Source organism: Schistocerca serialis, chromosome 9, assembly GCF_023864345.2.
Source record: "Schistocerca serialis cubense isolate TAMUIC-IGC-003099 chromosome 9, iqSchSeri2.2, whole genome shotgun sequence".
In the NCBI taxonomy this organism is placed as follows: domain Eukaryota; kingdom Metazoa; phylum Arthropoda; class Insecta; order Orthoptera; family Acrididae; genus Schistocerca; species Schistocerca serialis.
The window spans coordinates 127,220,125-127,236,688 of record NC_064646.1 but is presented as its reverse complement, the minus strand read 5'-3'; the positions used below and the strand labels follow the sequence as shown (position 1 = coordinate 127,236,688).

At 45.7% G+C, this 16,564-nt stretch overlaps 1 protein-coding gene across 1 annotated transcript in view; it reads right to left on the bottom strand.

The window, feature by feature from the left end:
* Positions 1 to 16,564, bottom strand: part of LOC126418995 (serine proteinase stubble-like) — a 349,220-nt gene that overhangs the window by 50,298 nt on the left and 282,358 nt on the right. Inside the window, exon 8 of the mRNA XM_050086041.1 lies at positions 13,101 to 13,271. Coding sequence (XP_049941998.1) covers positions 13,101 to 13,271 — 171 coding nt within the window. The remainder of the gene's footprint in view (positions 1 to 13,100; positions 13,272 to 16,564) is intronic.

Here is a 16,564-nt window from a genome sequence, read left to right as displayed (position 1 = left end):
GTGCTTTCTGGATATCACTGTGACTTTATTTGAAACTGACAATAAGGACATCAAAATGATTTGATTTCACATGTCTGCCAAGGAGTTGTATCTAGAACAAACACAATTCGCAGTAGCCGACGTTGCATCCACGCTACTTGAAAGAAGACTTGCAGCTGCTAACGGTTTCCATTCATCACCAAGTGCTATCGTTTATAGTCCTGGCCATCAGCCTGCAGCACATCCCATACCGCTTCTAGGAGCGCTGGCACCATTTACAACTTCTCCTCTGTTAATAATCAATCAGTTTTTTGTGAGATCAAACTTAAACTAGAAAAACCTCGGGAAACAGTCTTTTAATTTGGCAATTATGATAGCAACTAAGTGTCCTCTTCCTAAGATAATCTGACGTCCATATAAACTACAACTTCTTCATTAAACAATATAAACAATTCCATAATGAAATTTTCACTCTGCAGCGGAATGTGCGCTGATATGAAACTTCCTGGCAGATTAAAACTGTGTGCCGGACCGAGACTTGAACTCGGGACCTTTGCCTCTGCAGGCAAGTGCTCTACCATTTTTTTATTCTTTTATTTTTTTTGAGAAAGATGTTCAATTTATTGTTCATAAAATTCTGCAGTAGTACATACACTTCTGGCCATTAAAATTGCTACACCAAGAAGAAATGCAGATGATAAACGGGTATTCATTGGAGAAATATATTATACTAGAACTGACTTGTGATTACATTTTCAAACAATTTGGGTGCGTAGATTATGAGAAATCAGTACCCAGAACAACCACCTCTAGCCGTAATAACGGCCTTGATACATGTGGGCATTGAGTCAAACAGAGCTTGGATGGCGTGAACAGGTACAGCTGCCCATGCAGCTTCAACACGATACCACAGTTCATCAACAGTAGTGACTGGCGTATTGTGACGAGACAGTTGCTCGGCCACCATTGACCAGATGTTTTCAATTGGTGAGAGATCTGGAGAACGTGCTGGCCAGGGCAGCAGTCGAACATTTTCTGCATCCAGAAAGGCCCATACAGTACCTGCAACATGCGGTCGTGCATTATCCTGCAGAAATGTAGTGTTTCGCAGGGATCGAATGAAGGGTAGGGCCACGGGTCGTAACACATCTGAAATGTAACGTCCACTGTTCAAAGTGCCGTCAATGCGAACAAGAGGTGACCGAGACGTGTAACCAATGGCACCCCATACCATCACGCCGGGTGATACGCCAGTATGGCGATGACGAATACACGCTTCCAATGTGCGTTCACCGCGATGTCGCCAAACACGGATGCGATCATCATGATGCTGTAAACAGAACCTGGATTCATCCGAAAAAATGACGTTTTGCCATTCGTGCACCAGGTTCGTCGTAGAGTACACCATCGCAGGCGGTCCTGTCTGTGATGCAGCGTCAAGGGTAACCGCAGCCATGGTCTCCGAGCTGATAGTCCATGCTGCTGCAAACGTCGTCGAACTGTTCGTGCAGATGGTTGTTGTCTTGCAAACGTTCCCATCTGTTGACTCAGGGACCGAGACTTGGCTGCACGATCGGTTACAGCCATGCGGATAAGATGCCTGTCATCTCGACTGCAAGTGATACGAGGCCATTGGCATCCAGCATCCCTTCTGAACCCACCGATTCCATATTCTGCTAACAGTCATTGGATCTCGACCAACGCGAGCGGCAATGTCGCGATACGATAAACCGCAATCCCGATAGGCTTCAATCCGACCTTTATCAAAGTCGGAAACTTTCTCCTTACACGAGGCATCACAACAACGTTTCACCAGGCAACGCCGGTCAACTGCTGTTTGCGTATGAGAAATCGGTTGGAAACTTTCCTCATGTCAGCACGTTGTAGGTGTCGCCACCGGCGCCAACCTTGTGTGAATGCTCTGAAAAGCTAATAATTTGCATATCAGAGCATCTTCTTCCTGTCGGTGTGTGGTGTAGCAATTTTAATGGCCAGTAGTGTAGTTTTCAACTGATATTTAAAAGTAATAAAACAAACTTAAATTAATTACAGGTCCCTTGACATTTTAGAAGAAACCAAAATGTAGACCAGAAAGTGTTGTTCGTCATTTGATCGTACGTGTTTTTGAAAGATCAGATTGTCTCTCGTTTCTCCATGTTCTGAATCGCATAATCGAAAATTGGAGGTCACCTAACGGTTCTTCTGAGAAAGTTTGCGTATGTATCATAGTAATTGTTGATGCGTAGTAGCTTGTGACGCTGGTCGGAGCTGTACGTCCAAAACTCTCTTTCGCTCCTTTCTTTACTGGACAATAGGTAAAATACTACGTGTCCCTTCAACCAGTGAGCTACCCCAGCACGATTCACAACTCGCCCTCACAGCCTTACTTCCGCCAGTACCTCGTCGCCTACCTTCTAAACTTCACAGGAGCTTTCCTGCGAAACCTGCACAACTAGCACTCCTGGAAGAAAGGATATTGCGGAGACATAGCTTTGCCACAGCCTGGAGGATGTTTCCAGAATGAAATTTTCATTCTGCAGCGGAGTGTGCGCTGATATGAAACTTCCTGGCAGATTAATACTGCCCGCATCTCGTGGTCGTGCGGCAGCGCTCCCGCTTCCCACGCCCGGGTTCCCGGGTTCGATTCCCGGCGGGGTCAGGGATTTTCTCTGCCTCGTGATAGCTGGGTGTTGTGTGATGTCCTTAGGTTAGTTAGGTTTAAGTAGTTCTAAGTTCTAGGGGACTGATGACCATAGATGTTAAGTCCCATAGTGCTCAGAGCCATTTGAACCATTTTTTTAGATTAATACTGTGTGCCGGAACAAGACTCGAACTCGTGACCTTTGCCTTTCGCGGGCAAGTGCTCTACCATTTTTTTTAAAGGAAGGTAGGAGAAACAGAAAGCTTTATTATTCACAAGACCATAGTACGTCCTATCGTGCAGCATGAATAACAACAAAGTCAAACTGGGGCCACCTCTGGCACCCTTTTAAAAAAATTATTTATAGATTTTAAAACAAAATTCTAAGAAACATTCCATTGCTAACTGTGCGAGTGTTAGCTCATCCTAGTTTGCATACTCGCGTAGTTTTCCTTAGCTGATCGCTTTATTTGGTCGGATTCACAGCGACAGCACAGCCACTCATCTGTGGCACCCGGCACACCCCAAGTACATGGCGGGTCCGGAAGAACGGTGCGCACGAAATTGCCATATCAGTCCTTGTACTTTCGTAGCCGCAATAGTTTTGTGTGTCCATCTTGCAAGTATCGCCATTAATCCAGTACGTTCAATAGGTTCAGACGTAATTTCAGGTAACACGTCCGCTTCCCCGTTCACACGCTTCGCGTCTGGAATCTTTTCCAGGACGTTCTTCAGCTCCCTCTGACCCTCCCCATCGCTGTCATAGAATCAGCTCAAATGATCCGTCAAGGACTGTGCTATTTCCCTTTGTGTTGAAAAGCGACGGCCATCGCCGGGATCGATCTTATGAATTAAAGTCCTTCGTCTCCTTTTTCTTTCCTTTGTCACATAATGCATTGAGGGAACTCCGTTGGGCAGGCAATCTCGCGAGTATCATCTTATCCGCCATCCTTAGCGTCGCAAGTTGTACCACCTTTGCCTTGACTCGGTGGACGGCCGTCTGATGTTCTGGTGTAGGTGGTTGAGCGAACAGTTCCCGGAGGGCCATGAAGTAAAAGTCAGTAGTTGTGCGCTGCCATTGAGAAACCTCCTTCCCATAATCTATTAACGCCCTCCGTGAAGCTGGCTTCGTGCACTCGATCCCCTACTGTAGTAGGCAGCCATGCGACGCCATGCGACGCCTCCTCCACCATACGTCGACATTCTGCATCACGCAGGTGGGAGACGTTCATCTTCCAGTTACCGCTCCGTCTCCATACCTGCTGCCTATCAAGGTTAATCGTGCAAATATATTCCTCATGGTCTGTAAACGCGGTCAGCCAGATTTCTGCGTCCACCGTCGACGTCGCTAACGCCCTTGAAACGTAGATCCGACCCAAACGGCTCGCGGAATGGCTCGTAAAAAAGGTATATCCTGGCTGGTTGCCATACTTCAGTTCCCATGTACAAACTAATTCCATACCGCTGACCGGCTCCCGAAGTTCTTGGCTGGGAGTATAGTTAGGATGTTGGCCCTTTCTGTCGAGCACACAATTAAAATCTCCACCGAGTATGCAAGCATCGTATCGTCCCCGGAACAACGGTGTAACCTCATGGGCGTAAAAATCGGCACTGTCCCTCCTCTTATCCGAGGCTGACGATGCGTATATATTGATCAAACGTTTTTCACCTATGGTCACAGCCGTACCACGGGCAGAAGGCAAATACTCTACTTCGTCTGCACGTATTCCTTCCTTCAACAGTATCGCAGTGCCAACGTCTATCCCGTTGCACGGGGAACAGTAAATGTCGTAACCGGAAAAGTCCGAGGGGAGAAGCACCCAAACTTCCTGTAATAGCGCTATGTCTAACTCTGCAGTCTATATCATGTCACTGAGCATCTTGGTTTTGACCGGCGTCCCAATGCTATTGATGTTAAGAGACCCTATCCGATAAGCTTGTTGCATGGCTGTCAGATAAGGCACCTTACGGTCACTAATTCTTCCGTACAAAAGCTGCTTTCTTTCTAAAGTCCCCCGCCGTCCCCTCATATGGTCTGCCGTTACTCCGTGCACTCTTCCGGTCTTACACCGGGAGAGTGTGTGGGATCAGTTCATCCAGCATCATCTGTGCCCCTAGGGGGTTGGTCCCCTGACCAGTCCCCTAGCGTTCCATCGTTGTTATGGGCACCGTAGCCTCCTCAGTAGCTTGTTGCGTCGATCGAACTCCTCCGCTGTTTCTGCAGCATCGTTATCGGAGGGTCGTGTCGCCGTCCTGCTGGCCGCCCTTGCATCCACGCTAGGCAGTTCTGTATCCATAGTCGTCTGCTCTGTACCTGAAAACGCCTCAGAATTGCTTGCTGGATCAGATTGGTCGTCCTCCACCGTGAGGCGGCGCTTCTTCCAGCGTTTTGGTGATCGCTGTTTCCGTTGCCGAGCTTCGGAATCAGAGGTCAGCATGGCCTCTGGTTGGTCGTGGGGGACGTCGGAATCGTGCGCCGTCGAATTATCGACGTCTGTAAGTGGCTTACCTGAAGGGGCCGCGAGCGTCACCGAAGAGAGGGCGTCCTGTGACTGCTGCAGGCGATCCAGCGCAACGTCGTCCTTCCGTTGCTCGCCACGTTCTGCCTCAGTCTGTACGTTCCGGTACGTTTCTGTCTCGCGGCCTACGTCATCGCGTAATGTTACAACGTCGGTCATGGGGAGCACAGTCGGATGCGGTGTGAGGGGTGGCTCATCCCTTGGCAGCTGCAACAACCTTCGTTGAATACACTCAGAAAGTATGTGTCTCTCCTTCTCACACCCAGAGGACGTCCTTGGTTTACCGTCGTAGATGACAATCGCCCTACAACCAGGAATGTACAAGTATGATGCAACATGTTTTCGGAGTTCTATCCGTATTTGTCTGACACCTCTGGGGACAGGATAGGTTTTGAAACTCGCCCATTTTTCAGCCATATGGGATAGGACCGTTCCGTAAGGACGTAAGGCGTCTGTCACCAATTCTTCTGGCACTTCGAATGGAAGCTCAAAGACGAGGATCCTTCGTAGTCCCATGCCGGCGTGTTCAACTGTAACCGCTCCAACATTCCCGTCCGAATGACAGAAACGAAGCCCTTGTCGGTGTCGGAGTAGTAGTTCGTAACATTGCGCTTGATTGATGGGCTTGACATAGACCACGCTGCTGACTATAGATAAGTGTATTCCAACTAGAACGTCAAGTTCGATTTTTTATTTCGTCCCGTAAATAACGTTCTATCTCGTAAGCCTTGGATCGAGCATATTCGTTAACAAAACTAAATTTTAGTGTCGATTTGCAAAACGACAAGGTCATGTTCGTTCTATGTATCTCATCGCACAGCGCTACACACTTAACGTAAACACTTCTAGCGCACACGTGCGGCAGGGACGTAAACACCGTCCCAACCGCTGCGCCGCTGAAGGCTGACTGAGCTATCCAAGCACGATTCACGACCCGTCCCCACAGCTTTACTTCTGCCAGTACCTCGTCTCTTACCTTCCAAACTTCACAGAAGCTCTCCTGCGAAACTTGCAGAACTAGCACTCCTGGAAGAAAGGATACTGCGCAGACATGGCTTTGCCACAGCCTAGGGGATGTTTCCAGAATGAAATTTTCACTCCGCAGCGTAGTGTGCGCTGATATGAAACTTCCTGGCAGACTAAAACTCAGTGCCGGATCGAGACTCGAACTTGGGACCTTCGCACAGAGTTTTAATCTGCCAGGAAATTTCAAAAGAAACAATTATCTGTTCTTCTGGGACAGAAAACGAAAATATATTCAATAACTTCAGTTAGATCTGTAAAGAAATATTAATCTGTAGTTAAGTGTAAATATTTCTCATTTGAGTTCACTTTAATCAAGAATGTTATAGTTTTTATAAATTATGTCGTAGAACTCTTGACAGTGCAATTTTAAGTTACACAACAGTAATATCATCTTTGCGACTGCGTTGGTTTGGGGTGTATTGCATCCCTTTGTCCACTGGGCATCATTTCGACGTCGGTATTATAGCCTGGAATGACACAGAAATATTCTGGCAATATCAATACCTCCGAATAAAATTCTTCATTATTGTGTGATCTGAAACAAGCTGACCACGTTTTACGTATTACTGATCAAAGAAATTACTGTCGTCTAATTTCACGTTTTTTCTATGCAAAACGCCTATAGTTTCTGCTGCTTGCTCCCGGGTTTGAACATCAGCTGGTTTATCCACAGAAAACGCTTTTCTCGCGAAGGCGCAACGCAGACTAACTCTCGTTCGCACATGCGTATCTCAACATGGGCAGGAGCGCCACTCGAGCGAGGCAGGATGGCATACGCTGATCGGCACCTTCTGTCTTGCCTCGCTCGCTGTCCTCATAGCGTGGGTGTGACATTGTATGTTAGGCTCATTCAGCCTGCGAAGAGAAATTTAGGACACAGTAGCAAGAATAAGACTGGCAACTCTGTCGGCATATCCTTATGGTATATCTTCTTATTCCTCATGCTTATGTCATTAGCCTGAAATGGGCCTTAGTTGTACATTCTCTACTTTGTTGCTAAGAAGCTTAACAGAAGCCGCATAGCTCAAACTTGTATGTATTTGGCCACACACAATTGCACAGAGCTGGTCATGTCTGGGTTATGCCGCGTCTCTAGCCACACTGTCTTTTACCAAACGTTAGTGAAGAACTGTTAAGTACCCGCTAGGGTAACCGAGAGCGCTAACGCGCTGCTTCCTGGACTCGGATTGGCGCGCCAGCCGCGGATCGAATCCGCCCAGGGGATTAACGACGAGGGCCGCTGTGCTGGCCAGCCTGGATGTGGTTTTTAGGCGGTTTTCCACATCCCAGTAGGTGAATACCGTGCTGGTCCCCATGTTCCGCCTCAGTTACACGGTTCGCAGACATCTGAACACTTTCGCTCTAATCCATAAATTACACTCGCCGCAGACAGTTGGGGTACACTAATTCCGTCCCGGGAGGTACGGGGTGGCGGCAGGAAGGGCATCCGCCCACCCCTTAAACATTAACACGCCAAATCCGATTAACGATAGCTGACCCTGTGTAACTGCGGGACAAGGCTCAAGCGATAGATACATAGATAGTGAAGAAAAGTAATAAACAAATGACTACATTCAACAGGGCAATGACATCAATAGATCTGTATATAAAGTAGAATTTACTGTGTGTCCAGGATACCTCGCAAACCCTTGATTGATTTCAACCAAATCTGTCACAGAAAAAGCAGGCCTCAGAAGTATCAGCATTGTTGTGTTTACAAGTTTGTAACTCCAGTAGGAACAGAGAGAGGGCAAAACGTGTTTTCTCAGCCCCTGGCGAATAAGCTGCCCTGGACGACAGGCATGTTGTATCGAGGCAGTACAGTCAGCAAAAGTACCAATGAGAATGGCTGGAGACAGTTTGAGATGGATAGAGGGTGGGATGGACAGACTGAGGGAGTGGAGGAAATGGGCAAAGAAAAGGGGAGGAGGAGGTGTGTTCAATATATTTGTCGAATGGAAACACGATGAAGCCACAGGGGAAAGGCTACTATTTTAGAAAAACGATTATGGTGTAAATGGTGCGAATTCATGGGAAGAAGCATCGCCATTCTCTTACTCAGATTCTGAAGTGGTGCTGACAAATCGCCGTTTCTTCAATTTGTTCCTATTTCAATCCTTCACGGATCTACATTTCTTCGGCTACCCACTTTGTATGAATCACTGCTTGAGGCCAGTTCTGTAGGATAAAGTTCGCAATAGCTTCTTTGGTCAGCAGGGGTTTTTGGCTAATTCACCTTTGAAAATTCCATTAATTTCTCATTATTTTTGGCCTAGTCCAATTTTTTCAGATGGAATGAATATTAATAAATGGCTAAAACGGTCACCTGATGACCTGATCCCAGGTGCTGTGTGTTTATTCAGGATGTCTGTTCTATGCTTTGTCTATTCTATTCTATTTAGGGGCAACAAAAATTTGATTTTCGTATATCACGGAATTAAAAAATTGAAAAATGATGTTATAATACACTCATTAAGTATTAAAGTTAGAAACTTTGTGTGCCTTGAGGCAGCATAGCTCACTACACGGAAATTATCAAGACTATATTCATCTAGTATTTGAGAATTAAAGCACTTAGCGACTTCCAAAAAACTTTACTCATAGTTTCAGACCTTTTTGATTATTTTTCTCAATGAAAACCCGCTTGAAGTTACACAAGCCGAAAAACTCGGCACCATGCATGACGTTTTAACTGATTACTGTTTTATTACTAACTGCATTCGCAAAGTATTTCTTCCACAACGAAAATAAAAAAAATAGGAGGTATTGCTTTCTGACTTCGTGTTGGATTGGATTGTTTGGGGGAAGAGACCAAACGGCGAGGTCATCGGTCTTATCGGATTGGGGATGGACGGGGAAGGAACCATCCCGGCATTTGCCTGGAGCGATTTGGGGAAATCACGGAAAACCTAAATCAGGATGGCCGGACGCGGGAGACGTCGTACATCTCCTTTCTTGTTTATCGGACGTGAAAATGACTTTGCTGCCTCGCTGCCCAGGTTCATTTCGCTTGGGTAATAAGGACCTGAAGGCAATCTAGACGTTACTGACTGCTGGCTGCATTACGACGAGGGCTGTTGCCGAAAGCTTTTGGCAGATCTTAAACCGGAAGTCTGATGGCAAAGGGATTGTTTGAGTTTGAAAGAGTGTTGTTTTTCGACCTTGGAGAGCGCACGCGGCAGTTCCCCCACTACTGCATTTCAAACAGCGCTGCGAACGTTGAGGGGAGACGCAAGTAGTGCTTGGTCTGACACAGAGCAAGATAGACCTGTCGCGCCGTGATTCTCGCGCAATGATTTATTATGACTACAAAAACGAGTTAAATGCAGAATAATGCCTTTCTTCTCTAATAATTATTTTTGGTGAGTCTGCCACTTCTAGGACAACCACTGAAAATTTATTTCGTGAATTTTCGAGGGGTCGAGAGTCTGTTGAAGACGTGTCTCATACCGGTCGCCCAGCAACTGTAGTGACCTAAGAAAGTGTGAGGAATATCAACGAAGATGGTCCTCATCTCAAAAATTTTGTGACATTTAAGGGACGCTAAATATTCTGCATCTACGTCTACATCTATATTCCGCAAGCCACCCAACGGTGTGTGGCGGAGGGCACTTTACGTGCCACTGTCATTACCTCCCTTTCCTGTTCCAGTCGCCTATGGTTCGCGGGAAGAACGACTGCCGGAAAGCCTCCGTGCGCGCTCGAATCTCTCTAATTGTATATTCGTGATCTCCTCGGGAGGTATAAGTAGGGGGAAGCAATATATTCGATACCTCATCCAGAAACGCACCCTCTCGAAACCTGGACAGCAAGCTACACCGCGATGCAGAGCGCCTCTCTTGCACAGTCTGTCACTTGGGTTTGCTAAACATCTCCATAACGCTATCACGCTTACCAAATAACCCTGTGACGAAACGCGCCGCTCTTCTTTGGATCTTCTCTATCTCCTCCGTCAACCAGACCTGGTACGGATCCGACACTGATGGGCAATAGTCAGGTATAGGTCGAACGAGTGTTTTGTAAGCCACCTCCTTTGTTGATGGACTACATTTTCTAAGGACTCTCCCAATGAATCTCAACCTGGCACCCGCCTTACCAACAATTAATGTTATATGATAATTCCAGTTCAAATCGTTCCGTACGCATATTCCCAGATATTTTACAGAAGTAACTGCTACCAGTGTTTGTTCCGCTATCATATAATCATACAATAAAGGATCCTTATTTCTATGTATTCGCAATGCATTACATTTGTCTATGTTAAGGGTCAGTTGCCACTCCCTGCACCAAGTGCCTACCCGTTGCAGATCTTCCTGCATTTCGCTGCAATTTTCTAATGCTGCAACTTCTCTGTTAAATATTAGTTCAACTGTGACGCAGATCATCATTCACGATCTCTTACGCATAACCACTGGGTGCCACATTCCCTGACAAGCCGAAAACTACGTAACGATGGATTAACGTCATCTTATTCTGAAAAGTTTGACAAAGGGTGGTCCAAAGACGCCGTATCACCACAGGTGGCGAAAAAGGGTGTACCACTACGACACCAAAACGAAGAAGCGGTCTTCGGTATGGGGCTTTCCTGGTGAGGAGTCATCCGTGAAAGTTCGGAGAAGTGGGAGCATGGAAAGAAGATGGTGGCCATTTTCTTCAGGAAGATGGGTCATCTCTCCTCTGTGATCCCTGAAACACGTTGCACAGTCAATGCTGATGGGTACATAACTGAATTCCTGCCGAAAGTGATCGCCACATGGAGACTACAGCACCCAAAGTCGAAGAGTGGTCACCTTCTTCTGCCTCGCTACAATGCCTCAGTGCACACGGCTGCCAGAATAGTGTATTTCTTGGAGAAGGGAAAAGTGCTACTGCACCAACCCTATTCACGTGCCATGGCTCCGTGTGACTTCTCCCTGATCTCAAAGAAGGATAAAAATTCGTGGGCTGCGAACATTTTCCATCCGACGAAGAGTGTTGTAAGGTGTTAGGCAAATCCAACACCTTCCATGAAAACCCTGACATGATAGGAAATCCGGCAGTATGTCACATAGCTCCGAATAAATCCTGACATTAAATTAACTAAAGTAATACGATCAACGAGTGAGCAAATGGAATACCACAGACTAACACAAGAAAGTCTAAATGCATGTCATACCTTCCCACCGTGAAACACACGCAGTTCAGAGGGGAGAAACGAGAACAGAAGCCGAGAGCAGAACCGTGTTAAGCTAGAAGGCCCTATGATAAGGGACGGACACCCACGTCGCCAGCCGACCGCCAAGACCACCCCCAGCCCATGTTAAAAGATAAAGTCCTCCAGAAGAACAGTATAGATCTTACGATAACACTAAAAGGGCCACACCAGTTGCAAGTTTTAGCGTGAGACTACACGCGTCTCTGTTACGTTGCAAACGTTAAAAACATTGCCCCACCACGAAAAGTATAAGGTTTTTCATTGGATAGACAGAATTTTTGTCGGCGGAGCTTAAGGTTAACATTGAGACCCTGATTGGTCAGTTGAAAACACAGGCAGATACCTTTTTCTTAAACCAGCTTCGGTAAATTGTAGTAAAGAGTGGTTAGAGAGCAGTTGCTTCCGAGACAGCGAGGAGCGTGGAGCTGCGCCGCCCGCCGCCCCCTGACGCTGCCTAACCAACGACAAGGTAATGAACGCACGCGATGCCGCATAATAGCACATAAAGCTTCACTCAGAACTGCAGAAGTCTCATCTGTTACACCCCTTTTTACGTAATACTAGTGTCGATCGTCAATTAAACTTCGTGGTATTCACATTTTGCTACGAGTAGTTAAAATCTGAAACGCGATGATTTTTCTGTTACATAATTATTGAGAAGCCACATCAGCCATTGTAATTTACGGCAAGTTAAATAAGTAATTAAAGATAATTGAGGGTCACTGTAGACCATTTTTGATAGTTTTCTCTTTTATGAAATTTAATTTAAACCTAGATTATAGATGTGATACGGCATAGGTCATCCTTCGATCCATTGTAGAACTTGGAAACCCATTCAGGGAATATTTGTTCACATTTTTGTTGAACGCAGTTGGTTTTTACTATCCTGTATTAAAATATTTTCTTTTATCAATAGTGCAATTTATAAACAATGTTTTGTGAGTAGAATAAAGTTTCCAATGGTAAACTTAACTGCTTTTTCGACGTTATTTTACCAGCTAACTAAAAATAGGAAAGCCTTGAACCCCTTCCACTAAATTTAGTTAGTATTTAGATTCTGTTACAGGGAGTGCAGTGGAGCTGACGCTGAAATCATTAAGTATTTGGTTATATCGTCGCTGTCCGCCCCAGTAGCTGAGTGGTCAGCGTGACGGATTGCCGTCCTCTGGGCCCGGGTTCGATTCCCGGCTGGGTCGGAGATTTTCTCCGCTCAGGGACTGGGTGTTGTGTTGTGTTCATCATCATTTCATCCCCATCCGTCGTGCAGGTCGCCCAATGTGGCGCCGAATGTAATAAGACCTGCGATATGGCGGCCGGACCTGCCCCGCGAGGGGCCTCCCGGCCACTGACGCCAAACGCTCATCATCATCATATCGTCGCTAGTCTCACTGAACTCTTCTGAACTCTACATGTAATGTGTGGTATGGCGTCTCCTTACCAGCAACAGGTCCCAGGTTCAAATTAGTCAATTCCCTAAAAAACACGCTCAGAGCGTCGTTGCGCGAAAGTGGTAGGGAGACACGACTTAGAACAAACAGACACCACGCAGAATGTTAGAGTGTATCTCAGCATACATTAGTGCTCTGTGGCTTTCCTAAAGAAGCGGGGACTGACATTTTTGAAGTGGTTTTAAAGGTGGAAAAATGTGTAAGTGCTTGTGAAGAGTATTTTGAAAGTTTGTAACAGTTATCCTGCACGTAATATTTTTTTTCTGAGTTTCTGCTACAAACGTTTGGCCTACCTGTGACGACGGTGCTGCGGCTGATGAGGGAGCCGCCGCACTTGTAGCTGAGGTCGATGTTCTTGGACTGGTAGAGCGCCGCGTGCCACGGCCACTGGCCGCGCGTCGTGCGCTGGCCGTTCGTCACCAGCGGCGTCGCCTGCGTCGTCACCGTGCCGCAGCGCACCGATCCTGTACCACACAGCGGAAGCGAGCCACGTTCACCACGGAGGCGCGTGTAAATTGGCAAACAGTTTGTCAAACTTCACTAGGTCTGTGAAATATTTGGCTTTGTTTGACGTGTTTGTCAAACAGTCGGTGTTTGACATGTCACAGAGAAACTCTGATTGATGTAAAATTTCACAAGATGATGCTCATTGCTAGTGCTGATGTTTAGGAGCGTATGTTGAGCTTGAGCTAGAAAGAGTATTTCTCACTGTACCATTGAAACGTCCTCTTAGAAAAATTAATTAATTACTGTGCTGACAAACCCCTTACGTTATTTTATTTTCAAACAGCTGAGCAAAACTGAACGTACTCACAAGGGGAGGCCGCCAATTGTGAAATTCAGATTCAATTCATACTGCGCATGATAAAAGCTCGTGGCCAGAGGTGTAATGTGGCAAAGCACCAAGAAGCTCTTCTCAGCCGTTGTCGAGAAAATCGACAGTTAAAATAAACCGTTGCGGTGAAATACTCTCAACGATTATTAATTATCGACAGCATCGTAGTGCAGCGGTAAGCGCTCGGGTTCGTAATCCGAAGGTCGCCAGATCGAATCTCGCGCCATGCAATTTTTTTTTTTAGTATTTGTTTTTTGTTATTCAAATGTGTCTATACACAAACACACACACACACACACACACACACACACACACACACACACACATATATATATATATATATATATATATATATATATATATATATATATATATATATAATTCCCGGCAATCAGTTGCAACAATTATGCACATAATAAGTTGTTGAAGGTCGTTTGTCGTGGAAAAACTGGCGACTTCGAACATCATTATGTTTTCCGCAAACAAAGTTGTATTTCACAAATGTTATTACTTGTCTTCATAAGGTTAACCACGTATAGTTAACGGAAGACGTAGAAACGATATTCCGAAACCAATACGTATAGCGTAAGTCAAACGTTCGAATTAGAATAGAGACCCCACGAACACAAATTTGCTGTGGCAGGTATGAAATATAAGCTCCGTTACTCGCTCGTTACACTTGAAGGACAGATGTTGAATGGGCCGAAACGAGCCGCCACATAACAGCGTAGTTGCCTGCTAACTTCGAAAGAAGGTAGATGCGGTCCCTAGCGCAACTTATAACATCGTCGAAAATCAGTGCGGACGTGAGAGCTTTGGTACACCCTGTTAAACAAACGGAAAAGTGGAGGCGGTACAATTGGAGAGCGATCCGCATTCACCAAAATGCATAAGCAATTCATTAATAGTATATATATTTGAATTACAAAAACCTAATAAAGAAAAAAAATGTTGCATGGCGCGAGATTCGATCCGGCGACCTTCCGATTACAAACCCGAGCGCTTACCGCTGCGCCACGACGCTGTATAAAACTATTAACCGTAAAGGGCATTTCACCGCAACGGTTTATTTTAACTATCGATTTTCTCGACAACGGCTGAGAAGTGCATCTTGGTGCTTTGCCACATTACACCTCTGGCCATGAGTTTTTATTATGCGCAGTATGAATCGAATCTGAATTTCACAATTGGCGGCCTCCCCTTGTCAGACATTTCTCTCTTTACTTATTCTCATCATCACTAAACTGATACCAATACTTTTTTAGGGCAACGCAATCTGACTTTCAATAATCCTTACAAAAGAATGGCCCTGACTAACAATAACCTATACCTTTCATGAATCACTTACCTCACAAAAATCTTCGTTCTCAACTACTGCAATACAGCGAGCGCTAATACCGGCAGCTAAATAAAAAGATTCTAATTACTGAAGGCACTAACTACTGATAGGCATAGTCATCAAATGAAAGATTTTGATAGAGAACAAACAATGTATTTACCTTAATAATGTTCAAAAGTCATAATATTCAGTATTACAAATTTACTCTTTCTGGCATACACACGTCCAAATCGTCCGCTCTTAAAATTCTGCCATCTCTCTCCCCACATCCATCACTGCTGGCGGCTCACCTCCAACTGCGCAGCGCTACGCGCTGTTCACATCCAACTGCCCAACACTACAATGGTAAATATTCCAACAATGCAAATCAGCCACAGACTGCACACAGCACAGTCAGTCATTTTCATACAGAGCGCTACGTGACGGTACCAACACAAAAACCTAAACACCCTACTTACACCATGAGTTTCCACAATTCTGGAATTTGCGATGAAAAGAATGGCAGAGGTGTTGCGTTTTCTTCAGCCACATATTACGCAATAAGACGAAAGAACAGAATAAATGTTCCACACACAACATGCAGGCAGGAGTGCAATTAAAAAAATAAAAAATAAAAAAGGAACGAAGCTCTCCAGTTCTTCCACGGACACTGTACATGTTGCCACGTTATGGTACTTTGATGAACTTTCATTAGATTAGTATGATTACCATTCCCTGGACTAGTGTCTTGCTTGTTTTTTTTTTTTTTCACAGTGCTAAAGTCAATGCAGTAAATGCTTTGTATGCATTGGTAGTCGTTCTCACCAGTGGCAAAATACTTCCCGACAGCGAACAGCTGCTTCAAAAGTGAGGTTACATTTGACAGATTTTGTACGTCGCGCGCTTGTTTGTCCAAACACGTGGATAGGAAACAACGAATCTGACAAACAAGTTTGCTCGTTCGAACAGGCCTTTACACGGCTGCCGGGCGGACGCTGCTGGAGCAAAAGGAGCACGTTAGTCTTTCGCATTTATTTGCACGTTTTCTTAAAGTTTGCTAATTATTATTTCTTTTTTTTTTAAAGTCATCAGGCCTCTGATTTGTTTGCTGCAGACGGCCACGAGTTCCATCAGGTCGCAATCTCTTCCCGTCAAAGCAGCACTTGCACCCTGTTCGTTTCTGTGCTTTCCGTGTCCTCCTTGTTGTATCCACGGACCCAACCAACCAACCAACTCGCGCACGCGCGCCCTGACCGTGACATCGCTGGCCACAGTTCCTGTCGCGGCCGTCGGCGTCTCAGGGCGTTACCACCGACGGAAGAGGTCGCGCCATGGCTGAGCTCGGGTCCGCAGCGCCCTCTGCCTTTTGCATATGAGGAGGAGCGCTGGCCCCTAGACGGACAGTCTATTGTCGATTGTCTACTGCTAGCATTTCGTGGAGTTTATAGCGGAGCCATTGCAGTGTGATATTTGCTATTGTATTCGACTAGGCTAAGTACAAGGATTACTCTTGGATATTACTTGGACTTGTATTGCTGGTGCACGTTTCGTCAGAAATAAAGGTAAGTTATCTCTTCATTCTAGCTGGCGCAATTCTTGTGATT